This window comes from Megalops cyprinoides, chromosome 22, assembly GCF_013368585.1.
Source record: "Megalops cyprinoides isolate fMegCyp1 chromosome 22, fMegCyp1.pri, whole genome shotgun sequence".
Classification (NCBI taxonomy): Eukaryota; Metazoa; Chordata; class Actinopteri; order Elopiformes; family Megalopidae; genus Megalops; species Megalops cyprinoides.
The window spans coordinates 23122308-23150093 of record NC_050604.1 but is presented as its reverse complement, the minus strand read 5'-3'; the positions used below and the strand labels follow the sequence as shown (position 1 = coordinate 23150093).

The window sequence follows — 27786 nt, the reverse complement described above, 5'->3', positions numbered from 1 at the left end:
TTCACTTTAGGAATCACAGGAAGCTGAGGGGGGGAAAACAAAATGAATTATTTGTTCAAGCAAACTAAGATTCCTTATGAAGCTTGTGAGAAGTTTGACTGAAAAAAAACAATACCTTTAAAGCCTTAGCAAGAGACATCACCCGTGTTATTGGAACAGAGGAATCCTGTGGACGGGATTACATTAATAATGATATATTTTTACAACTGTATTTATCATAGAATATCACCGTGCAATGTCCCCGTGCATAGTTGTTTATCATTTATACAGACTTATCACCACCAAACAGTTTTGCTTATCTGTGGTTGCGAAAATTATAATAATACAAATGGATATTGCCTAAATTTGTACAACAAGTACAATGACTAACAGCCAGTCAGGTAACTGGATGTCTTTCATACAGACAGAATCTCTGTATGTATTGAAAGGTATTAATATTTTCTTGTGACACAGCTTCCTGCGCTGTTTGGCTTACACTGCATCAGTGTAGTGTAGCTCAACCTACAGAAGCATAAATATGATGGAAGATTAGGAGGGTATACCTCTTCTGTCTCTGGGGTTGCTGTTGCTGCGTATAGATCTGCAGGTACTGAATGCTGAGGTAAGGAAAGAAAAATACATATAAGAACATAAATACTATTTATTACTGGAGAAGAAAATATGAGGGAAATATTACTTTTCACAATTTCACAATTACATCCCTTTTTTCACCCTGTAAAGCAGATTATGGCTATTTTACAGTGAAAGGCACATAGCTAAGAATTGTTCGATTGGCTGGTATTCCCACCCAATGTGCTCACATACAGTACCACACAGGTAAAATTGGACACATTATCACTGATTGGTGGGGGCGTGACAGAGGGCGTGGTTCGTACCTTGACCCTGCGGGCACCGTTTCCTGCGGTCTGAGCCCCCATACCTGGCTGCTGCATCATGCTCCCCCCTGCCAGAGGCACGATCTGAGCAGAAGACACCCAGTGTTGATGTCACCCCTTTCCCTTTCCATTCAGAGGGAATGGCAATAAGACTAACTTAGGAAAATCAGATCTAACTCTGGTCTAATATTGGACCAGACTCATGCCTCAGTGTCTGACATTTAGAGCATTCAGTGTGTGTCTTACACATTTACTGCTAGTTTTTCTTTACCTGTACTTGTTGTCCGGGGTTTACCACCGGGCCCTGCAGACCACCAATTGTGTTTGTCGGTATGATTGCAAAGAGTTGTGTCCCCTGGAACAAATGTCAATCAGAAAATACAGTCAAAACTGTGAAGGTGGTCAATAGTTGTTTTTGTGATGTAATGATGCCATTTCAAGGCAACTTTTGACATCATGAAAAGATTAGACTGTATGGAATGACAAACAGTAGGCTGTGCAAAATGGACTGACCCCATTGGTTGTCTGCAGCAGCTGCCCTTGCAGCTGGGGCATGCCCATTGGCTGCTGTGCCACAGGAAGTGCCAGGCCGCCTTGCTGCAGAGCCACATTAGGAGTTGCCACGGGGACAGCGATCTGACCAATAGGGTTGTTGATTCCAGGCTGCTGAATGATTAGGGGCTGGGAAAGAGGCACCAGCTGCAAAAAAGGGCAAGTTTAAAACAGGCACGACAGACACAGCAACAATAGGCATGAAGTATCACAGCTTTCTATAAGAAGCATCACCATACAGCATTTTCAAATCACCAAATGCAAGTGGATACATAAAATATTGACTATTATATATTGTACATGTGTAATAGTGTGATGCATTTTGGATTCTGTGTTAGTAACTGATGTATCGTAGTACACTTGGCTTCTGTTGCCTAGTCCAATTGCATAAGTTAACTTGTGGTAGGGGTTGAATAGTGTTACGCTCACACTCACTGGTCTGGGAGTGTTGGCCTGGTCTGATACTGTTGCTCATGTAACTTGAATGGATACACTTAAGTTCTATTGTGCTGGAAGTCGCTCTGGATAAGAGCATCTGCTAAATGCATGTAACGTAATGAAATGTATATCATGTGGATGGTGATAAAGATGAACTGCTTGCAGCATTGATCATAATGCATTACATCATATTACTAATGCAATGTGTAATGAATGCCCTGACAGGATATTAGACTGTCTCCTCATTGGAGGTGTTATCCAAATATACAGCATATAGTGTAACCGGAATCCATCTCCTGCATGCAGTAATGTGTAGGAGGACATGCCTGTGTCTCCCCCACCTGAGCAAACTGGGGCTGGCCGTTTAACAGGACAGCGCTGATCATTCCTGGGTTCCCAGGGTCGGCCATCATCATGCCATTCATGCCATTCATCCCTGGGTTCATCGCTGCAGCCTGGGCCTGACGCCGAGACACAGTGTGGAAGACATGAGGAAGACCCAAACTCTGCTCATACCTCTCTCAACAAGTACCACTTCAGAAAAAAGTATAGGTTTAACAAACACTGTATACATTCATTCTTACAATATACATTTGGATGGACTTGCGAGTTAAAATGAAAGTAAGACATTTAGAAAAAGGAACTTGTACATGCTTCAGTTTTACCAAAAAAAAAAAAAAAACAGTTTTAAGTCACTTTACCTCAGCACTTCCTGATCCTGCACCTGCATTTACCTGTGTGCATGTAAAACCCAAAACATTAAACTTTGCAAGAGAGAAAAATACCCAGCAGCCTAAACATCAGAAAGAATCGAGAGCAATGAAACTTACCAGGAATGCGTACGTTTGAATGAGAAACAAGATACAAATCATTTTTGCAACTTTGGTTCTATAGAGAGAAAAAGAAAATGCATAGGTATATAAACACTTTTGTGAATTGTTATGTAATTATAATATTAACATTAAAGTATATTTTAAAGGCCCTTCCAATACTGAGACAAAAGTATATGAATGTATATGTTTATATCTTAAATTCAATTTGCTGACACACATACACACACACACACGCACACACACACAAAATAGAGAGAAATAAAGATGTTTAAATTGTAAGCATGTAGACAGATAGTTCTGTTCATGTATGCAAATATCTTGCACAGATAACAGTACCAGAAAATGAAGGAACTTTTTTAATACCTTTGCACTGGTACCTCTTCACCCTGCACTGACTCTCAGAACCCATCTCCCCTTTTTAAAGAAACGCGGTAAAACAGTTATCCAATCAGAACGCAGCGCTCAACGCTGATTCAGCATATATTGTCATGCAGCCCCACTCTGACCAGTGGACATGACCAAACAAGGGCCACCATATTCATCATATCTAGTTCATTCACAGCTGCATAACCCAGAATGCTAAACGTGTGCGGTTCCTTACAGCGCAAGTGACATCATGTTTTTTCCTGGCGTCATGAAGACATTTTGGTCTGATACACATACAGCTGATTTCACTGATGCAGCTTGAAAACGATGGCACAGGTATCATTAATGACAGATGAATCATGGGAGTCATACTCTACCTGTAATCCTCTTGGTCAAGTTATGGAAGGAAAAATATGACTGACAGCATCATCTGCTTATGACATCACTGACCTCTGAATAAAGTGCTCTCACCAACCATAGATTAACACACATTAAAAACCACTCTCAATTTTGGTCCTTCATCTTTTTTGCAAGTTCATAGACACTTGTGTCCTTTCATCTGTGGTTTTGTCTCCACCTGCATCTCAGTGCAGTGTAATGTATATATACTTTATTGTATCTTTGCGTAAATGTCTTTTCAATCCATTATTCCACCTACTTGGTAGTTGTCTAGCAGCTCTGAAAGACTTTTTCCTTCAACATCTCTCATGTGTACTCTTTAAGTACATGACAGAGGCCCAGGAAAACTCCCAATAAAATCAAAATGCCATTTTATTAGTGTTAATGAAGCAGGAGACATGACACTGACAATGCCATGAAATATTTAATGCATTTCAAATCATTAGCAATGGCATTACTGGATTCAGTGCTGGATATTGTAATGTATATTTTGATGAATAACTGACTATGGTTTTAATGTCAAGAATGTTTTTGTCGATCTGATTTCACCATCATTTTAAAATCACAGGAAAAATAGAGGGGCATGAAATGTCAATATGTATTTATATCAATGGGTCAAATTTAGGAGACAGAGAAATTCTAATAACATTCTAATGCATTAGAATGTTATTATGCACATAATAACATTCTAATGCACATAAGAAAACATCATATTTTTACAAATGGAATGCCACAAAACCGCTTTAATATATTTTATTTATTCTACAGCGAAAGAACCCTAATCATTTTCACTCAGTATTTGAATACAAATGTCCCAAGAAGTGTTCTGTCTTTGCATTTTAAATTGTTGCTTGTTCTTCTTAAAAAAAATGTGTAGTAGCACCAACTGACATGTTCTTCACTGTGAGATCTTTTAAACAACTTTAGGGAGTGAAGCTTTAAACAGCAACTTTGACATTGTTATAAGGGTTAATTACAGTCTATTGTTTGTGCTCATAGCCTACACATATACATTTTTTTTCATCATGCAGCTGCAAATCGTAGAACATCCACATATTTATAGTTTGGATACCATCACCTGTTCCAGTACAACACAACATATTCCACCATCGATATTTCCTGTTTTCGTAATACACACAATGAGATTAATCAACATATACACACTCAATTCCTCTCTGCCTCACATTTTAGATTTCTCTCTCCTCAGTGCTGAGTAATGCAGTCAAATATCAGGGGCGGTCAGATGCTGCTGTATGAATTTAGAACAGTAAGTTCAAATCCATGTCCTCTGTGGAGAAAACAGCAGAGACAAAAGTCAATAGGTCATCATAATGATGTAGTCAAAATGTGTTTTGAAGCAGCCACAAGAGCTATGCGTTTTCTTTTTCTTTTCAGTGAATTTCAGTGAAACTTTAAAATGTGTCATTATCAGTGCACTGTATAATTATCAGTGGTTATCACGCCAATCCATGTATTATGTATTATTTCACCCTACAATTATAATTACTATAATTACTCAGTCTAAGTGCCAGTGGGTTTTCACCTTAAAATTGACTTATAAAATTCAGAGAGATATACATTTTCATTATTTGTAGGCCACAAAATTCTTATTTTATAATTTTTATTAATCTGAGTGACTGCTGAGCTTGCCATCTTTTCTTAAAACTGGAAATGAAGACATTTTTCTTAAATTTATTTTAAGAGAATGATTTGGAAGTATTTCTTTAAAAAGAAATATTTAAAAATATTTTTTTTAATTATTTTCACATTTTTAGATTATTTTGATTTTTTTTCCTTAAATGTCATGTTAAGGTGATGCACTGTCATGAAAAAAAATCTATGATACTAGAAAATCTTGTGTCTTACAAAAATGGTAGTTGAATAAGGTTTTGTTTTTGTTAAGAATGTTGTTATTTTTCCTATACTGACTTGTATCTGAGAATGCTTCCTTCACATTCTAAAATCTGAATTGCGTATTTATGATTTTTGCTCTGTTTTGTTGGTATTGGGGCTGGCGTTGGGCCGCGCTTACCGTCCTTGATGCCGAAGCAGTGGGCCCACTCCCTGAAGGAGACCTGCTTGTCCTTGTCGCCGTCACACTCCTGGAAGAATCGGGACGTGCAGTGCTCCATGGGTACCAGGGGTACCCTAAGCGGAGCCAGCTCCGAGTGAGACAGGAACCTGCACAGGGCACAGCATGCACACAGTCAACTCCCAAATATAATAAAATATAAATATAATAGCATCTAAACAATGTAAAAATGTGTTCGATACATGTATCATTTCTGAAACATGACAGTTGGTTGTAATAAGGCTGCATCTTGGCTCCCTGGGCCCACATTCTGCTAACACTAGCATCCCTTATGCTACAGCTTCTTCTTATTTTTCCAATTGTTGTTCCAGCACTCTTATATTTGGCTTGTTGATGTCATCCCCTTTAATATGACGCTTGTATATGTAGCAGTATGTTGATTGTAGCACTGTGTTGTACAGTGACACTTTCAGTTGTTTAATTTAAGATTTTTGTACCTCTACTACTGTTCCTCCACCCTGTTATATTTAGTTTGCAAGTCACTGTGAAATGATTAAGTGCAAATTTTCTTTTAAAAGTAAGTCTTTTTATACTAGGGCTTCTGTGAAATTCAGCCATTTGTGTAATCAATAATGGGCCTTAAAGGGGATTAACCAAACTGTCCTCCTTCTGTTCTACAGAATCTATACAGGATTTCAACTTCCATGTAAGCAAGTACATATAAATGTTTTCAAATGTACCTCCAGACACTGTGCTTTTAAATCAATGATATGTCCAAGAATATGAACATAAAGTCGCATAATTTATGTGATGTTGTGACATTGCTATTGTTATTGCCGTGTCTTTACACACAGTATACTCTGACACAGGTGGTTCCCTTAAATGTGTGCTGTGCCTCAGTGGTGTAAGGGAAAGCACCTGTCCGCTGGATGCTGGTCCATCTGTGTGAACTGCCAGTGCACGGGGTAGATGTACATGTTGTAGTTCTTCTCGAAGTCTCGCGCCAGCATCTCGATGGGGTGGTCCCCAGGGTGGAGGCGACGCTCGCTCTCGTAGATCTTCTGAACCTGGTCAGCAAAGGAGCCCCAGGGTTGGAGCATGGACTCCCTGTAATGTGTGTGTGTGTGTGTGTGTGTGTGTGCGTCCGTGCGTGCGTGCGTGTGTGCATGTGTGTGCGAACGGACACCATCACTGAATGAACTGTAGGCAGTGCTGAGCAGTTACTCACTCTGATTGGCTGCTTGGGAGCAGTTACTTACTCTGATTCGCTGCTTGGGTGTGAGGAAGCCGTGGGCGGGGCTGTCATTCTCGTAAAGCTGCAGCAGAACATTCTTCAGCCAATCCCGCATGCGCAGGGGAAACTGCACCAGCTCTCCATCGAGGCAGGGGGCGATGTCTGCAGGGCCCCAGAAAATACACATCACTGATCTCATCTACAAGCATCATTACTACCATTAATTCACATCAATATTCACTATTATTAGTGAATACTGGTAGCACTGATTTGTAGTGTGGGAATTTTCAGCAGGACAACCTGCATAGCCTGTATCTATGTATACAGCTTGTTACTTGCTAATGCTATCAGGTACCTTCTGCAAGGTTAAAACATCATTGCCTTGCCAGGGATATGAACCCATACCCCTCTGGTTACAAGTTCACAGCATTAGCCACTAGGGTGCGCTACCATCTTTTCACTTCTACATCATGAGAAAGAAGCTTGAGGCTATGCTGGAATCATTGGAGCCATATAGGTATTTGGGGTACAATACAGAGGTCAAACAATTTCGGATACATTTGCAAGGTCCTGTGTAGTCCAGGTGCAGTCGGTGGCCACGCTTGGTTCCCTCAAGGTTGCACTTTGTCGCAAAGAGCTCACAGGAGGTGTCATACGTTTTATTGTCCGTCCCACACACCTGCATCAAAGACAGGTCACGAGAAACGTCATCTAAATAGCTAAGCTGCGACTGTAAGGTTTTATGTTTTGTATTAGTTTGTTCTTTTAAGTATCGTTTCACTTGTCACTGATCATCATTGGTTACTAATTCATCATTCGGCTCTTCCAATTCATACTTTTTTAGATGTTTAGAAGTAACTGTTATTTTCCTAGTCACACAACTATCCTGATCAAACCTTTATCAGGTTTCACTGTGGAGGTAAATGGTTTCTCTCCCATCGGGTTTCTGTGTGAAACGGGAGCGGGGTTTCTGACTGATTCCCCCCCACACTCACATGCTCTGTGTCAGTCACACTGTGGACGCAGGTGGCCGGGTCCTGGCACACGCACTCCGGCTGGTTCTCCTCATTCACTCTGCACGCTTTTCCGCGCTTGCACCGAAAATTCTCACAGGGATCTGAAAGACAGCAAAACTCACCCCGGGAACGCGAGCTCTCACCCTGAACGAGCCCATTACCCGGGCCTAAAAAATGTGATCGTTTGCATTACGTCATGTTATATTGTCATTTAGCGGATGCTCTTATCCAGAGCGACATAGGTTTCAGTTGTCACACAGGTTACAGTTTTTACATGGTTTGCGTGTGAAAGCTGAAGACACGATCACTGCCAGATATCTCCGCTCCTTGCTGTATGTTTGCACACATTCCATTCTTATGTCAGTATGAGGAGCCCAGGACCACAGATGTGTTCAACACAGCGAGCTCATTGGCTGCGTAAGCCTCAGGCAGGGGAGGCGGTTTGTTTTGGTAGCAATGGCCATCGAAGTGACAACATTCTTACGGCAGCCAGGAAAAGCCCATCAGCACATTCCTGCGCGGCCGGATTTGGGAGTAACGGGCGCTGAAACAACGCTTACTGGCAGGCGTTTCCTGCGTCCCCTCGTCCTGGGGGGGGCTGTCTCGGGGGTACAGCTCCTCTGTGGCCCTGATCTGCACGGGGTTCATGCCCACCAGAGGGGCCTGCACAAGTAAAGGGTCAGAGGTCATTTCCTGTATCAAAAGTCAGGCCAAACAGTTCAAATGCAAAATATATTCGATGTGCACATTAGACATTGTTTTGAGAAAAATTTGCTCATGGTTTTGATTATGAGGACCAAAGCCAAAAGCAGGATTGCAAGGTTACAAGGACCAGTCTGTCAAAGTAAATAATAATTTTATATAGATTTATGCCATTGTATGTACCTGTGTGTTTCTTTCATGCAGGAAACGGAAAATTGGGATGTGTGTCTGATTTACAGATGCATTTAATCTCTCTAGTTTTAGTTACTTTAGTTACAGACATACCTCTGCCAGACATATAAATTATACTGATTTGTGCTTTCAGCATGTTCAATCAAATCATAATCTTATGCATATGGTGTTATGATTTTTCTGCCAGTTTGACATTGTATTTGTTTTCAGCTGTAGGAGCATACCCTTATGAAGACTCACAGAATATGAGAAATCGGATTTGTACGTCAGTGTGCAATTACCCATTTCCCAGTCTTCCTCTTTCTGGACTTGTGGACGGTGTTGTCTGCAGAGTCGGTGTCTTTCTCCGGGTCGCTCTTCTGAAGGTGCACTTGGCCCTCGTCAGCCCGGGTTTCATCGCTGGCCTCAGGGGCCTTGTTCACTCGCTGAATTTTCTTCTGCTTCCTGGTTTTGCCCTTGCCCTGGCCGCCACCCTCCTCCTCTGTGTCTCCAACATCGCCCCCCAGCTCCACACTGTTTTTGGCCTCCTGTACATCATCGGCCCCTCCTTTTTCATTCTCTCCTTGGCTGGCCTCGACCATTTCCCCCTGACCTTTGCCCTCTGCGAGCGGCTCCTGGTCTCTCTCCTCTCGGCTTCCCGCGTCCTCCTCCTTGCTTTCCTCCTGCGACTCATAGTCGCTGCTCTCCGGGATCTCGTCGCCAGCCTGGTTGCCGTCGGCGGGCAGGAGGTCTGAGCTCTCATCGGTGAGGGGCTTTACCTCCTCCTCCATTTGGTCCTGGCCATCGTTGTCCCCTGCGTAGTCCATGTCAGTCGGGATCTCTGACTCCGTGCTGGTGTTGCTCTCCTGCATGTCACTGTCCTCACTACCCTCATCCATCACAGCCTTCTCCTCCTGCTCCTGCTCTTCCCGAGCCTCCTCTGATTGGTCCTCCTCCTCGGACTCCTCTAGCAGGTCGGCCAGGGCTTGCTCGCTCAGCAGAACTGGGGCGCTCTTCTCGTCCTGCTCAGACGCCCCAAAAACCTCTTTGGTAGGCCCGTCGCTATCCTCGTAGTTGGCATCTGCGTCCTCCTGCTCCAGACTGCTGGCCTCAAATGTGATGGACGTCGGAAGCACTGGCTCCTCATTGGATGCCTCTGGGTCACCCTCCTTTTGGATCAAGGGGGCAAGAACAGGGAACACACCACATCCATGAAGATAATTTTTAACGCTGTCCTTCATTTCCTCTAAAAGAGGTGAAGCATGTTGGAAACACATTAATGCGATATGAGACCTCTTTCAAAATTAATGATACCAAATATTGGTGCTTAATTATGGATTAATTTGACTTAGCAATGAAATAGTATCGTGACAAGGGGATGAAGCTTTGCAGTGCATTATTGTATAGAAATCCCAGTGCTTTACCTTCTCTTGAAGACTCACTGAGGTCTTGGATGAAATGTGATGTTTGCCATGAGGTTTACTTCTTACCTTGGAGAAGAGTTTTGATCATAAATCAGATGAACAAAGGCACTAAGGCACGTCATACACAAATCATTGCTCCAGCGTTTGCAATAAGCTTCCCAAAATTTCTACACAATACTCCATGATTTCCGGGAGAAAACCTAAGGCCTTCTATTTGATGTCACTCCATTTCACCACCTATTGTATGTCAGACGTGTATTTTATTAATGTAATGAATTACACTTCCACATGAACATAGAAAAAATACACGAGTGCTGTAACAGAAGAAAATATACTTACAGACACAACAAACGCGGACACCAAAAGGCTAAGGATCAGGAAGTGCGGCTTCATTTTGAGAATTCCACCTGAAAATATTCAGTCAAGCATCAGCAAACTAATACCTGGCATTTATATTTCTTTTCTGTGGACAAAGGACTGCACACACTTACGTTTGCAGTTGGTTGACTGTTTCATTTCGACATGCATTTCAATTGTGCTCAAAATTATTTTGCTTTAAATGTGGACTGTGGATGTGGATTGTGGACTGTGTATGTGGATGTGGATTGTGGACTGTGGCTTTGACTATAACTTTGGATGCATTGCCAACATTACACGTTCAACCTTTGCCGAAATCAGTGACAACCTTTATGTAAAAAAAAGGAAACTATGGGCTTCTTACTCAAAAGCTTTTCCCAAGTAACTAGACAAAATTTATTACTGTTATATTGAGAAAAGAGGCCCATATTTAAGTATTAAATTCATAAACAATATCTGCTGCAACGTCTGATTCTGCGAATGTTCTTCACCGCAGCAGGGTGTAACAAGATGGCTAACCAGATCAAAATAAACAGACGTTGGGGCTGCCATTTTGTTTCTGTTTTCCGTTTCCATCAGACCAGCATCCCATCCTCTTTATGTGCCAGCGACAGCCCGAAAGGCCGGGCATTTTACCCGACATACAGAGACCTCAATCTGAATGGCTGGCCACGGCGGAGGGGCGCAAATCCGCAAGCTGCGTTGCCACAGCAACAGGTTCTGGGATGTGCCCCTCTCGAAAAAAAAAAGTCACATTGAAAGTCCGGCAGGGCAAAGTAAACAGTGCAGGCTACTAGACTGGAAAAAGAGATGACTGCATACACAAACTTTTCTGTCTCCTGGCCTGAACAATGCGGCCATTATCACGCCCTGTCCCGGAGGACAATGCTTCAGCGGGCCAGCCCTGGAGGGTCACTAAGGCGTGAAGATATTGCTTGCCAAAAGATGATAAATTACTTTGCTCAAGTTCAGAAGTCTGATTATGTTTTCTAGGTAAATAGCAAAGTCAGTTTCTTTCATGCTACATCTTGAATAAATTTTAAGGTGTTTTTATTACAGATAGTTTTATTGCTCATACTGAAGACTTCGGTCTTGAAAACAATGATTCAAATGTCTGTTTAATACCTTAACCTTTTTGTTTTGTTTTGTTTTATGTTGGTTTGCAATGCAACTATTACTTACTATCATGACATGTTTATCATAAGTAGTAGTTGCTTTATTTACAAAGAGACAATATTTCACTGGTACAACTGCATCTTTAAGGCTGATTTAGCAGCAAATGTTCAATAAGATTTCATGTTTTATTATTGTATGAATTCCACCCCAGTATCTACTACTGTTCCAATTCATGCATTTTTTTGTCTTTTCTCTTTCTTTCAGTACTCTCTTCTACATCTGTATCGTTGCAATGCAATACTGCAATCATGCAATACTAGTACGTGAAATGTTTGCACTAATTCAGCTAAATAACATCGATTAACATTGAAATTTACCATCAGTGCCTTCCTCAAGCATTTTCTTCCTGAACGTGTTCACATCAGCACAGTTTCACCTGATGCTAAATAAATAGACAGAAAGGACAGAGAGGGAGTCCCGCAGGAGATTACCTGAGGCTGGCGTCTGCGGAGAGAGGGGGTGTGCGTCTGGTATCCTCACATGTGTCCGTCTGAGCAGAGACGGCCGGCGCTCACTGCAGCGGCTCTACTACAATCACAGCCCTCCGGCCTTTTTATTCCCCAGCCCTTGCCTGGAAACACAGAGCGAAGCCACACAATGGACCAGGCTAAAGAAACAGCCTACAGTACAAACTGCCCCTGAGCAGGGGGGGGGTTGGGGGGGGGGGTCAGGGAATGCTGGATTATTCGCCTCTGTTGAAGCTTGATCCACCTTGATTTGATATAGCTGTATAACACAATAACAATAGTAGTAGCAGTAGTAGTAGTAGTAATAATAATAATAATAATAATAATAATAATAATTATTATTATTATTATTATTATTAGTAGTATTATTATTGTTGTTGTTGTTGTTATTCTTATTCTTATCATTATTATTATTAATATGTTACATTCAGTTGAGTATGCTTGAATTTATGACGTTTCAACACTAGAGAGCACATCATAAACATGAAATAATCAAGTTTGTGCAGGATGTTGCATCACATTTGTTGAGTAAAATGTATTTTTCAAGTGTATTCAGATGTAAATGTTATCCCCTGTTTCCTAACTGTTATGCGTTTTACAGCTTTTGCACTTAACTTCACTTTCAGTAGAAAGGCCCTTAAAATAAACTGTGGCACGGTGGTCATAACAGATCCCTTGGTATATGTCTGCTGTGATGTCTTTGGGTAAACAGGTATTTGTTTTAGAATATAATCCTTACATAACCACACATAACTGCATACCTTCATGTCTGAGTTTAAAAGGGTATAAAAGTGACATCGTGTTTCAGAGGTTCAGAGATAACACAACTGAGACATAGACATGCATGACTTGTGAAATCCTAATATTTCTTTACATGAAAATGGCAGTAAAGTCCATGTGACCTGCTACAACACTACATTCATGCAAGGATGTATATGTTTTTGTGTATGCAGGCACTCAAAATGAGCATATTTCAAATGAGCGTGTGGCAGTTCATTTAAAGCCAACAGAGCTGTTGGCTGTTTGAAGTTGTCATAATTGACTGAACGCACCGTGGCGCACCCGTGAATTCTAACCGTGTCTGAATGTTTGCTGCCCTCTGGTGGAGAAAAACAAAAACCCATAACGTGGAAGGTCATCGCCAAAGTCCAGCGCATCAGAGCCTGCAGAGAGTCAGCGGAAACTAACTAGACCATTTTCACTACAGAAATTTTTACTGAAAATTTAAAGAAATTTAAAGTGCATCCTTGGTATTGCGATAATTATGATGGTACTTCATGATGCTGTGCTTTACATTGTGCATTTTAAAGGATTAGATATCCATTGCCAGAAAATAAACTCATAGGATTTGCTTCCAGGAAATGCATACTTCTGGGGTGATTTGCACATGTTCCTGTGTAAAATCCCACATGGCTATCTAGCTGATATCATTTCAGTGACATTAAAATATAACATCATACAATTTGTAAGTAAGGGTAGATGTGTTTTACAAAGCCAAGCAACATTAAAAAAAAACATAAGGTGTCATTTAAGGTCAGAGAGTTTTAAGAGTACTTCAATGCTGATGTATTTCGGTATTAATAAACTTTCTAACAATAGTTGATGGCAATTAAAGTTGCACTCCGGTTTAAGTGGGAGTCTAAATAAAACCACATACTTCCCCTCGAATACTACTGGCCTGTGCTGTGTAAATTGATAGCATTGTGCCCAGTGACTCACATACTGTATGAATTACAAGTGACTCAACCACGATGTCGCCGCAAGCCAGAGAAAAATAGTCAGGATCAGTGAGAAAGTATCTCTTCTGAAATTCACTGTTGTTACAGACCCCTGACACCGGATATACATCCTCTTGGATACATGCTAAATAAGACTGCTGCTGTTTTAATTTATTTAATTTCAAAGTTATAAGGTATTTCCTTTCAATTCATTATTCGAAACCTCAAACTTTTTGTCACTGCAGCACAGAGGATCGTTTTAATTATTTTACTGCCACCAAAGTTAATCAGCTAGACATAGCTATTCATAATTGACTTATGCTTGACTCAAGCTTCCATATTATGGAGCTGAAGGAAAAAAGCTCAAATCTTTAAATCTAATTCACTTGATGATTCCACTTATTTGGACAATCCAACAACAGCCGAAGTGAAATTAAATTGCATTCATATATGTACATCTAAGTTTTAAATAATTAAATTAAATTATTTAAATTCTGAGTTGTAAAAACTTATATCACATAAAATATGTTTATATGAAAATCACATAATGTTTGTTGCTTACACCAGGTAAGTTTGTTTTCACTGGTTGCTTGATCAGGAAGAACATTGGCACATGCTTCCCAGGTTGGCCACTAGATGGCCACATAACTTCTTTGTGGTATCTGTCTTATCTAGTTCATGTGTTTCACCTGCGCTGATTAGTTATTGTTTGCACCTGTGTTCTCTGTGATTGGGTCCTGCCCATTGTCCCTGTCTTTGTTTGGTCTTTGGTTGTCGTAGTTTGTATGCTTTCCAAGGCCTGTATCTTGTGAGAGTTTGTGTGCTTTCCAAGGCCTGTATCTTGTGAGAGTTTGTGTGCTTTCCAAGGCCTGTATCTTGTGAGTCTCTAGTAAAGGTAACTTTATTTTTTGCACCAAACCTCTTATGACTTGAGCTCTCTCTGCATTTGGGTTCACTCTTCTCTTTATTGCAGGTGCCCACATGAACTGTACATGTACATAAGTATTATGATGCTGTGCACAATGCTCACTGATCAAATGTTTCTCACAGAAACGAAGGCTGCATTACAATGATTGACTAGTAAGCATGTTATATCCATAAATAGACATTGAGGGGAGCCATACATTTGGAAGAGTCAATAATATGTACTTTCACTGGCTACACGTTGATACACTGAAATGATTTCGGGTTTCACATCTTCTTCTGGTGGTCCATATGAGAGGCACTTCCCCACGTGCTTGGAAGCAACACGGCTGCCGGGCACAGAAAGTTCACTGCGTCGTATAATTACACGGTGAGACCAAACACTTCCTGGCATGAGGTCAAGACGTGAAATACCGAGGGACGCTGGAATGCAGCACCAAATATGGGTATTCAGGAAGGAATGTACACAACAAATGTCATAGAAACTAATGAGGTAAGCTGAAGGGCTGTAAGTAAACAGCGCATATGGGAAGTAGCATTCCTCCCATGTTATTATGTGTGTGGGTGCCTAAAAAAAACACCCCAATGACAATGGTACCTACAAGCCCTTGTCTTTTCGTGCGTCCTTGAGAGGAAAATGGATCATGGCTGTTAAATGTCCCTTGATTTCATAACAAAAAATTCAGCAGCAAAATTCATTTTCCGCTCACAGAAACAACAGACAAGTGAACGAAGCATCATTAGTGTCCTCACAGAAGAATCTTCCCATGCTGCCAATTTTAACATTGTAATTTCCCAGGCTTTAGTCACAGGCCCACACAGCACAGGACCTGGAGTTTCTGGATTCAAAGTCGTGTGTGTTATTTCAGCAGGAGAGTTGCAGTAGCCCGGAAAGAGAACCGGAAATGACACCTGGGCGTTGTCAACCTCCACCTTTCAGCTCTGAAGCTTCGAGTATGTGTTTCAGACGGGATTCTCACAGCCTTTGCTCAAGCACAGACCTGGGCTGCAAGCGCATTTTTGTTGTAGTACGTATGCAGAAGGGTTGAACTGTGCTGTTTTCTACAGATTGAATGACTTCCTGATTTAATTTCCCTCTAAAAACAGTGAGATCAGTGACTGGGGAGAGCCACTTTGTACAATCAGTGTGTAGCATCACTGTGGAGATTTGAGGCAGACATTTTAATTATTTAACCAGTAAAACTGTAGGATGTTCAGATGGCCAATATGGAAGAGCCTGCTTGAGAATTTGGCCTTCAGTCTATTGGGGAACCCCCTGTTCTTGTGGCAAGTCCAGGACTGTAACTTTTAATGACCACACTGAGTCTGGAGCTGAATGTCATCTGAAAGCCAGCCTCTGTAAAGTGTACTGGGGCACTGGCCTTCTGCTTGGTCTAGAGCAGTGTTTCTCAACCCTCTCCTGGAGGGCTGCCTGCCCTGCATGTTTTAGATCTCTCCCTGCTCTAACACAGCTGATTCAAATGATCAGTTTATTAGGCAGCTTCAGGAGTTCATAACGAGTTGATCATTTGAATCAGCTGTGTTGGAACAGGGAGAGATCTAAAACATGCAGGGCAGGGGGCCCTCCAGGAGAGGGTTGAGAAACACTGGTCTAGATGGAAGACTGGCCCACTGACAACACTGCCAGCAGCAGCTTGGTTTTCCCAGGAGATCCCCCCCCCCCCCCCCCCCCCAATCGAAGTGTTCACCTAGCCCAACCCCAAATACCTTAATTCATCAGCCAAGAGTCAGTTAGGGTGAAACGTCTCCAACAATTCATACACTCCGAGAACCTTAATAGTCACAAAGTTCAAAAAGTTTCATATCAACAGATATAACAGAATTTTTGGTATACTGACACTGTGTACTCACATTGCACTTGGGCCAACATCAGTATTTACCAACAGCATTAATTAAACTGGTTTCTGGACTCCGGATCTGGAATGATGTCACTTCATAGTCATATTTCCTATCCTGTTTATCTCCCAGGGGTAAACGCACTGTGAAACAGAACAGGAACAGCAAGCGACCTGAGGATTTAATGAATGAGACGAATTAGACGGCGTGGGTTTACAGACAGTGGTAATTATTAAGAGAATGGCAGGGACAGTGATGGACAGCAAGCGCGTACGTAACGTGGACTTTTTACTTGACATCATCTGCAATTAGAGCTGGTAGCTTTCCAGACAGGAAGGCGGGGTTCCGTTCTTTTTGAGTGGCATTTTTTTTATGTGTTCCTGGAACCCACAGGAGCTTTTTAACTAACTTGAAGGTATTGACATTCATGCAGGGGAAGAGGTCTTAGTCATCACACATCATCAAATAAGAGAGACAGTGTTCAGGAAGTGCCATGCATTGGGGGAGTTGGGGGGTGACGTACTTTGCTTGTTAGAAATGCAGAAACACTTTCTGTCTATAGCCATGCATCATCATTGTGAATGATATTGTTCACAAATGAAGACTGCGTTTGTGGAACGTGTTGGGCTGTACAGACGTTCCCATAGATGCAGATGTAGGTGTCACAACTGAAGTTCATTTAAAGCGTAATTAAACGTGCGCAAATCTCCCGAAGAATCCTGATCCTGAGTTATGTGTCAGAATCGCGAATGAATAGATCTACAGCCACGAGCCATCCGCCACGAGTGAATAAAATATAGTGCACTCAAAGGGAGCCAAGGAATGTTTAACAATGGTGTAAACAACAACAAAAAAATCCTTTTACCCGGTTGTTTACCTCATTTATATGAATTCCACTCCATTCAGTTTATATACAGTAGACAATAAATCAGCCTTTAAGTTAATTTAATTAATGATTGTCTTGTTCATGTTGATTCTAACAATGCAAGTAAATAAGACATATATTAAAATGCCAGAGCAATGCTCTATATCATAGACACATTCTACGATGAGTGATGAGTAAACGTGTAAACTTCCGTAGCGCCAAAAAAGGTGTTTTTTTTTTGTTTTTTTGTTTTTTTTTTGAGTTTGAGAAAATAAATTATCCTACAGGAAGATGCCATGCAGTTATAGCGATCGTCTCTCCCCGCCGTGGGCGAAAGCTCGCGCAGTCGCACACCCTATAATATTCGTCTAAAATTAGACGCGTCTGTTAAAGACGGTCTTGCTGAAAAGGGGCGATCGGAAGCGTTCTTGGACCACCGGCGCATTCCGGAACGCACACACCTCCGACAGCGCCCGGCGGGCGGAAAGAGGGGGAGCTGACCCCGGCTGCAAGGATGCGTCGCTTTCACCTGCGACACCGTGATAAATAGCTCCGTCTGGCTCGCCAGTTCAGCAGATCCTTTAAGCCTGGCGTTGCCTTTTTCAGCATTTGCCCTCGGAAAGAAGACTCAGGGACTGATTACTCATCACAACATAATCCTCGTCTCCATTGTTGGACTAAACTGTGTTGTTATATCATCAACTGAGAAAGGTAGGTTTTGAATCGACCTGTCGCTTCATTGTAGATCTAATGAAATTTTCATATAAAATGAAAAGTTTTATATTTATGTTTGCTAATTAGTATTTTATTTAGATTATGGCAAAATGTGATCGGCAGAAAGTTAAAACTGTTAACTGACCGAAAGAAAGTGGATTGATGTGGAGCATTAGTTACTAAACGAATAGCTCACGATTGATTAAAAGTCAGGTGTAAAGTTTGATCACTGCATCCTTTTAAGAGCCCAAAAGAAATTTTTGGTTTTTATAGCTGTATCTTAGGGCTGCCAATGTAAGACGGCCCCTGAAGGTATATGAGTTCTTTCCTGAATAACTTGAATGTCTAATGGAATGATTGCTGTGTGTTGATTATTGCTCACGCTGTCCTGAGCGGTGCATGGTAACTGCTGCGTTTGTGTCATCTGAGACAGAATGAAGACCGCCGTAGTGATCGCGTACCTGCTGGGAGTAGCATTTTCTGTCCCTGTAAGTATGTTTCGTCAAGAACGTTATAAAATCACAAACACTCGCTTAATTATTTAAGCACGAACATAATTGGGGTTGTTCTTTCTGATTCCTGTTTCCGCTCCCCAGATTCTCCAGAAAGGTGTTTTAGAAGGGATTGGCCTTGAGGCGAACTCAGTGAGTGTGATCCTTCACATGTGAGACTAAGGGGACGCTCGATCTATCTGCTATGGTGCTTCGTCCTTAATTTTGATTTACAGGTTTAAACAGTGATTGTTGTGTTGGCTGTTGTTTCTTACATATGAACATGAGTTAAACAGTGACTGAACTTCATGAAAAGTATTGTGGAAGTTTAAGAAAACATGTATAGTTATTCAGAATGAAGGACCCAGAGCTGTAGAAGTTACAGACTCTCTATTCCAAAGGTCTGAGCTCAGGCAGAAATACCCCTGGAGCCCGACACCTTTTAGCCCTGATGGATTTGTTACTGGAGAATACACAGTGGGGCTAGACAGGGCAAATAACAGCATCTAAAAACAGCTCACAAACAAACAAACTGTCTGCCTCCCTCATTGAAGGGCTCTGAACGGGATTATTGGTGTAATTGGTACCTGCACCGAACCTCAGATTCGCCTCGAAGGCTAGCCTGTCTGCACTGCACAAACTCGCGCAGTCAGCTAAGGAGACGCCCATACAGCAGCGTTTTAAGAACAGTTAGACACAGTTACCCATCAGCGGTGGACTGTGTTTCAGAATGAGGGTTATGAAGATTCTGAGATCTTGCTTTGCAGGGCTGTAATCTTGCTGATTCTCCAGCTGTCTGTAAAAGCACTGATACTCTCCCCTATGAAGAGAGGAGCTGGAAATATCCAGCCAAGATAATGATCAGTCAGATTGCATGATTAAGTGTCTGGCTTCAGTGAAAGTGCGCAGACCCCACAACCCCCCCAGACACAAGCAGCAAGGCATTATAATTACCAGATCATTTATGGTGATTTGAGCGTACTCAGGCTCAGGGTAAAGGCTTTTAGTAAGTGTCCTTTGTTAGGAAATGCTGAGTAGTGTCTGAATGCCAAAACTTCCGCAATTATTACATATTCCCAATAAAAAAATGAAAATATACATTGATGTCAACACAGTCAACCGATAATGAGTCCTTTATTTTACTCACAATTACTGACACTCATTAACACACAGGGCTATATTTGACCTAACCACAATATATGCTTTCTCTTTAAACTTAATCATTTTGTCCTTCATTTCAATAATACACAACAGCCGCTTAAATTCATTTCTGAAATCCAGCAATGAGGCACATTGGAATTACAGGCCGTATTATATGTGTATGAGTTCTTAAGAGTGTCTTTGTGTTCCACAGACCCAGAGCTCATCAGCTGCACTGTCCTCTGAGCTGGAGTCCTCTGAAGCACAGGTACATTTACACACTATCAGCCTGCAGCCAATCCCAGCAAGTGGAACCTCTTATATAGGGAACTAAGGCCATTGTTCAATCTGACCACTGTAGCACTTTAGCTTTAACTGTTCTTAATGTGTGAATTGTAGTGGCGCTTATATATATATTCTGTAATATATAAAGCACTCATAATATCTAACTGTATTATACATATTTTAATACTATATATTATATATTTATACATATTGTGTGTGTATATATACACAAAAACAATATAATTAATGTAATTAATATATAACATATAATACAATATATAACATTAAATGTATAAAACACAAGTATAATCTAAAGGAACAATAGTATTTAAAAAGCCTTCAAACAGAGCATTTCATATATCACATTTAAATTATGGAATGTAATATAAATGATTGATAGACGTTTGACAAGAAACAGATGGCCTTTTTAAAGTCCTTGGGGGCTACAGATTTTCACCAGATGCTTATAATGCTATTGTTTGTTTTTTTACAGGCCTCACGAGAAAATACCTCTGAAAGTATGGTAAGTTTATGACTTTTATATAGACAATATCAAAATATAGATTTACCGATTCGTGTTATTTCCCTGTATTTTAAATAAGGAAAAGGGAAGTAGATCAATAGAAATGTAGATGGTTGCCCTTTCATCATTAAGACCATTATCACTACAAATCATCTATGGCCCTCAGTGTACATATATACAGTATTGTTAGATATCCCTCCCATACATTTGGATTCATGGCATACATTTGGTTACATCCTGTTATTCATTCTTATGCACAGGCATCCCCAGAAGACAACACCTCAGAAGACAAGGTAAATCCAGCTTTCACTGAATGATTCTCACACTGAATCATTCAAAATACAGCCTTTACTGTAGTGTATGTATATTCCTGTGTGCAAAAATAACAATGATGAATAAACAAAATAACAAATGCCGAATAACCAAACAAATGTCCAGTGACCTTTTTACGAATGAGTCAGAAAGGTGAAACTCTGGCACACTGGTGATAGACCTGATGTCAGATCAGTATGTTTCTCATTGTCTCAGCTGTTCAGCTTGTCAATGTTCTTTATTCTTGTGCTTTTCAGACATCTGAGTCTGTGGAAACCACAACAGAAGACAAGGTGAGCCACAACACCTAACTCCGCTCTGCTGACCTAAGTGTGAAATCATGAGCACATACTGAAACTCTGGTTAATATGGTGTCAGCCCTCTTGTACTGTAATGTAACAGCCCTGAAATCTCTTGCTTTCACACAGACGTCTGAAGAGAGCAACAGCTATTCTCATGAGGTAACACTCAACATCATTTAGAACAAACTGTCACCATACGGTTAAACATGAAGTCCAGAACATAAGTAATAACATTGTATATTATGTCAAAATACATTTTATATATTACAAATGATACCAAATGGAGTGAATTTGAATAGTCGTGTTTTTTTGTTTCTGAGCAGAGCCACTCTGATGAGAATGGAAACACGAGAGACAACAGCAGGAGCAGTGAGGAGAATATACGCAAGGTGAGCACAGTGGGGCTAACTCGGCGTATTAATGACAGCATCCACTATAGTGAACATCACTCAGAGTAACCTGGGCCAGGTTTAATGACGCCATCCAGAGCAGTGATGGCATCCACTATAGTGAACATCACTCAGAGTAACCTGGGCCAGGTTTAATGACGCCATCCAGAGCAGTGATGGCATCCACTATAGTGAACATCACTCAGAGTAACCTGGGCCAGGTTTAATGACGCCATCCACTATAGTGAACATCACTCAGAGTAACCTGGGCCAGGTTTAATGACGCCATCCAGAGCAGTGATGGCATCCACTGTAGTGAACATCACTCAGAGTAACCTGGGCCAGGTTTAATGACGCCATCCAGAGCAGTGATGGCATCCACTATAGTGAACATCACTCAGAGTAACCTGGGCCAGGTTTAATGACGCCATCCATTATAGTGAACATCACTCAGAGTAACCTGGGCCAGGTTTAATGACGCCATCCAGAGCAGTGATGGCATCCACTATAGTGAACATCACTCAGAGTAACCTGGGCCAGGTTTAATGACGCCATCCAGAGCAGTGATGGCATCCACTATAGTGAACATCACTCAGAGTAACCTGGGCCAGGTTTAATGACGCCATCCAGAGCAGTGATGGCATCCACTGTAGTGAACATCACTCAGAGTAACCTGGGCCAGGTTTAATGACGCCATCCACTCAGAGTAACCTGGGCCAGGTTTAATCACGGCATCCACTATAGTGAACATCACTCAGAGTAACCTGGGCCAGGTTTAATGACGCCATTCCAGAGCAGTGATGGCATCCACTGTAGTGAACCGTATGTGACTCGGCACTTCCAGAGCTGGGTCAGAGTGTTTCAGATCAACCTGAAGAGTGAGGAAGACAGCGCGGCGAGTGACCACACCACCAGCGAGGAAGACCAGTCCAGCGAGGAAGAGCCGCCCAGCGAGGAGGACCCGCCCAGCGAGGAGGACTCGCAGGACGGCGGCGACTCGGACACCAGCGACGCGGCCAGCCGGAGCCGGGAGAGCCGGGAGAGTGCTCAGAGCGAGGGGGGCAGCCGCAAGGCCCCGGAGTGCGCCGACAGCGACAGCAACAGCGACAGCAACGACTGCGACAGCCGCCCGCGCTCCTTCGAGGACGACGACACCAGCGACTCCGTGGGTGACCTGCTGATGCCCGACGACGAGCCGAGAGAGCCCCACATGTGGTAACGGGGGGGGGGGGCATGAGGGCTAAAGGTACTGAGCTTTCAGGGAAAACAGCGTAGGGCTCAGCACAAGGTCCTGCCAGAGCTCCGAGTCACCACATCAACCCCTCCCATCAACCCCTACATCCAGACCTCTACTGTGTTCAGGGTGCTAATGAGTCTTTCCCTCTAAAATGGTTAGATTATTATTATTATTATTGTACTGATTTAATCTTCCCCTTGAAACAAATAGTAGTTGTAATCTCATACAGTATATATTAGGGAAGGAAAAATTGTGCAGTGTTACTAGCACTCAAAGCAATGTGATTAGGAATTGGATCATAAATGTGTATGGCAAAGAGACAACAAGTGTATTTCTTGTTTAGATGAATAATGAAGTTTACCAGTGTTACGTCTGTAATAACTTGAATTTTTTTTTACTTTTTGTGTTCCTTGAATCCATTACATTTTGATCTTAATTAGTTTTCCTTATTTCTCATTTATGTGCATTTTCCCAGTTCCTTTATCTTTAACTCAATATCATATTCTGAATAAACACTGATACATTTTAAATAATAACCTCTTGAGCTCATAAAGTCAGAGCTACTGCATGTGATTATATTTTAACCTTGTACTGTATTACCACAAAAGGATTAAGACATCTGTTCTAAATGCACTCTGTAATGTATTATCAGCATTGGCATGATAACATTAATAGTTATCAAAATACTACAAATACTACATTCGCATTCATAAATTGTGTCCAAAACCTATTGTGAATAGAAGAGTAATTGCAGGGATGGAGAGCACGTTTATACATTACATTACATTCATTCATTACATTCATTCATAATACCAAAGACACGCTGTCCTTATGGAGAGCCAGTCCAAAGTGTTTTTTTTTCTTTTTCTTTACCAGAAGCTGAATATAAGTTGTAGTTCATTCATTCAATAGCTTTCCAGTATAAGGAGATGGAAAGCAACATGGAATTATGTAACCACTCATTTAAACACTGCAAACCTGCAAAATTCACATATGCATGAATTATGCTATAGTGGATTGATAGCACAAAAGTATTAAGATAACAAACATGAGTTTAGACTATGTGTTTGTTGATATCGGTTGAAAAACAGGCAGAAAGCATAAACATGTTTATATGATTGATGATTATCCAGATGCAGAAGCTTAAAGTATTGTGCAAATTCATGTTAACAGAATGTCTTTATTCTGATTTCATGTTAAGCTGATTGATTGTGTTTGTTTATGCCTCTCTTTGTATTTAATCAGGTGTGAACCTGAAATGTAATTTCTACTGAAAGTGTATGTCTGTATTTGTCAAGTATCTGCTTAAATTTGAGATTTATTTACCTCCAAAATCCTTAAAGGAAACATGTATTTATTAAACATTTTGAATTAAAAGATGTTTTAAATCTGGTATGACTGTCTATTTAATGAATACTTAAGATATGACTTTAAGGCCTTAAGTATAACAAGACTTTTCTCACAAATGTCCAAGGATCTTTATTGGTTCACATGATTACTAAACTGTCTGGGCTAATATCTTCATTTTCAATGGTGTGTGCGATGCTAAGGCTAACAGACACCATAGAAAAGGAACTTAAACATAAAAAGCAAGTTTTTTTTAAATATAAGAAACAGAAGCAGTTGCTATGGAGATCATGGAAATATATGAGCTCAGAGGTTAAGACTGGCTGCATCTTTTGGGTTTACCACAAGACTGTCACCTCAAATACATACAGCGGTCAGCAGCTTACAGTTAGAGGCACCAATTGATTTATTTAATTGTTTTTTTGCTGTGAATATGTTTGGTTTATCAGCCCCCGCAAGTATGCACTCCTCTCGCATATGACTGATGTGTGTGAATATTTGAGGGCGAATGACACAATGAGACGTCGCCCCAGTGTTTTTTTAAAATGAGGTCTTCAAAAGGACAGTTATTACAGGTTTCAGTTTCGTGGCTTCACTGCTGTAAATCTTTAAGTGCTCGGTAGGCCTCAGCTGTTTCCTGACTGACCCAGTCCTCTCACCAGATATGATTACACCTCACCAAAGAAAAAAAACTTCCGTAAATTTGCTTTGCAATAGAAGAGCCATTTCTAAGTTAAGAAAGGGGGGAATCATTTTGAATTATAATTGGACTTTGGTAAGAAATAAAACTTTTTTTCTAAAAATGATGCCTATTCTATAAGTTGTACAAGTCTGAGTAATTAACAAAGTGCATATATTATGTCTAGGCATAGTTATGCTCCCATACTAAAAAGTAATATATTGAGAACATATTTCAGAGAACATATTTTTATTTATATATTTTTTTCAATCTATTGAAAAATGAAAATAATTGCCCTTATGGTATATTGCAATATATTTCTGCTTTGCATTAATATTGTATATATTGTATTTGCAATATATTCTTGGTGTGAACAACATATCTGTCAAGATATGACAATATATTTATTTTTCATATGGACTGTCAAACAAGTGGGATTTCAGTTTCAGTACAATTACAGAGGGAACATTGTCCCACGCAAACAGCACTGTAGCAAAATATAGTGTGTCCCATTTGTTTTACCTTAATCCTAACAAGATGGTCAAATACAGCTATGTGCACATACTAGTAACACTCATGTATTTTTTTTAGACGTTAGACATGAAGTAATCATACAATACATTTGAATGGTCAAATTTTAAGGGCCGATGGTTGGGTGGCGTGAGTATACACATTCTCCATAGGCAGAATAAAGCTAACCTCTGCTGCTTGAAAACTCAACCCCCCACTTTCATTCCCATGAGTAATTGTATACATTGGAACACCAAAGCATCAATTTTACCCCCAGGTGTCCCAGCTATTAGCAAGAGGGGGCATTTTAAAGTAATATATGTCTTGAAGAGACAGTCATGTGTGGTGGTAGTACCTCTCTGAGAGAAAGTGAGAGTCACTTGGTGACACGACCTGCATCATAGTGTAGCTCTATGCTCTCCTCACAGTCTTGTCACAGCTGAATTGGTTTAACAGCACCCTTTGATCTCGAAAGGCTCACTGCCACCTCAGACTCAGACAGATGGAGAAACCGTCATCTTGAGAGTGCATGAGACCAAGGTAAGGCAGCTATAGAAACGACATTGTCTTCTTTCAAGGGCTATTTTCAGAGAAGAAACAGAGATGAGGAAAAAAAAAATGCAATTTATTTTTTTTCCCTCTGGTAAATGCGCTACAAATGCTTTCCATGCCGATAAATGGCCTGCAAATTGTGTGTGTGTGTGTGTGTGTGTGTCTGTGTGTGTCTGTGTGTGTGTAGAATCATCTATTAGTATTATCAGTAGTGACATTAATTTATTACAGACTGACTTCATGGATATGTCACTAATGTGTGTGTGTGTGTGTGTGTGTCTCTGTCTTTTCTCTCTCTTCCAGTAAGAGCAGTATTTCAATATTTCAATATTTAGAGGGACCTGGATAATCTAACTCATTGGAGCACTCCAGAGCCACAACGTCTTTGCCCTCATCCCTTATACAGATGACAGATACAGTAGAGGAGAGCAGAGGAAATGGCATCACCGGAAGTGCTATACTAAGGGGACATATATATCCAGTATTGCATGGAGCACCTGTCACTGGTAGGATCACAGAAAGACTGGGGATTTCTTACAACGCACTAAAAAGAACACAGCTATATGCAATATGGAGAAGGGAAAATAAGACTGGATATATTTTAATGTGACTGTTGAGCGTGCAGGTGAAACCTTGAAGACCAGGAAATAAATGGTCTCACAGTGCCTGACCAAAAGCACTGAGGGACTCAGAAGGCCTGCAGTCTGCATCTGATGAGACCCCTCCAGCTGGCAGCTCCAATGCACAAAACATGAATTTACAATGAAGTGGGGTAGGTTTCAACTCTTCATGAATTTTAGGATTATATATGTATTCAATGTCCACGGTTAGTGGCAAATATATGAAATCTGTGCAGGCTAAAGACGATCACTCAGTATTTCTGAACTTTGAATCAACTCATTGGTTTCAGTATATGGTTGCAATGTGAGATAATTTGGACTTTGGAATCTTATAATTGTTCTAAGAAATCTAAGTCTTGAAACCACAAATGCAAAACCAGCATATTATGTGGACAGCTTGGAGTTTCATTAAATTCCAAACCATTTTGGAATGACTTAATTAACCTCTTTTGCAAGTCTGCCAATAATTCAGTTCAACAGTTCAAGCTTTAATTATAATTTGTCACAAGAATAGTAACAGATAGCTATTTTAGTTGGTTCCACCCAAGCTAAAATTCCAAAAATATAATGTTTTTGAACAGTCAAATAAATAGTGAAATCTGATCCACTCTCCACTCATCCCTCAATGAATATCAGTAAGAAAGCAGAAATAGATGACCTGGAAGCAAATCTGTCCAATTCTGAAATGAAATTAATGTATAATAATGTATCACCAGCTGTTGTATTCAGCTTATCTTTCTCTACTGGAGAATCTGCAGTTACTACTTTCCGCTGCAGTGGAAGTATTCTAAATTTAAACCATCAAAAGCCAATATCAGTCCTTTCTATTACCACGAAAGGCCTGCAAATTATTTTAGTGTATTATCTTTATTTCGGTCTGCCTGCTGTTATAGTTCTTGGAGAAACAGTGAATGCTTTGACTTCCTCTGTGGATCTGAATAAACAAATACTTCACAAATTCTTATTCTTATTCTGATTCTTATTCTTTATCTAAAACTTATCTAGTTGATCATATTATTCATTGCATTGCTCTAAAATGTCAGCCTGGTTCTGTGCATATTTTAGCCACATTAAGCAGTGTGTTGTGGTGAATGTCATGTAAACTATAGCACAAGCTATGTAACTTACCATGGATTCACCAAAAATAAAGAATACATTTCAAAATATTAATAGTTGATCATTGGTATTTTAAAAATCATAATAAATCGAATAATTAGGTTGTCTGTTCGTTGCCATGCTCTTCGCCACTGCTCAGTGTCAGGAAAGAAAGGGTTAATTT

The 27786-nt window shown here is 40.7% G+C and overlaps 1 protein-coding gene across 1 annotated transcript; it reads right to left on the bottom strand.

Annotated features, from left to right (window-relative positions):
• Positions 1–4207: 4207 nt before the first annotated feature.
• On the bottom strand, positions 4208–12165 carry sparcl1 (SPARC-like 1). Its single transcript, XM_036516872.1, has 11 exons — positions 12007–12165; positions 10382–10449; positions 10043–10108; positions 8921–9787; positions 8306–8408; positions 7725–7846; positions 7288–7408; positions 6755–6891; positions 6414–6562; positions 5496–5644; positions 4208–4751 (listed from the first exon to the last, which is right to left on the bottom strand). Exons 2-11 carry the CDS (start codon positions 10433–10435, stop codon positions 4723–4725), a joined length of 1797 nt encoding a protein of 598 aa, XP_036372765.1. The 5' UTR covers positions 10436–10449; positions 12007–12165; the 3' UTR covers positions 4208–4722.
• Between the last annotated feature and the right edge of the window lie 15621 nt (positions 12166–27786).

Bases quoted from the DNA above. Each gene is read 5' to 3' on its own strand.
- sparcl1 (XM_036516872.1), bottom strand. From the start codon at position 10,435: ATGAAGCCGCACTTCCTGATCCTTAGCCTTTTGGTGTCCGCGTTTGTT. The intron at 6,563-6,754 runs GTAAGTAACTGC...TTTGCTGACCAG, and splicing joins CACCCAAGCAGCGAATCAGA to GTTCAGAAGATCTACGAGAG. The intron at 4,752-5,495 runs GTAAGCGCGGCC...TTTTCTCCACAG, and splicing joins CTGCTTCGGCATCAAGGACG to AGGACATGGATTTGAACTTA.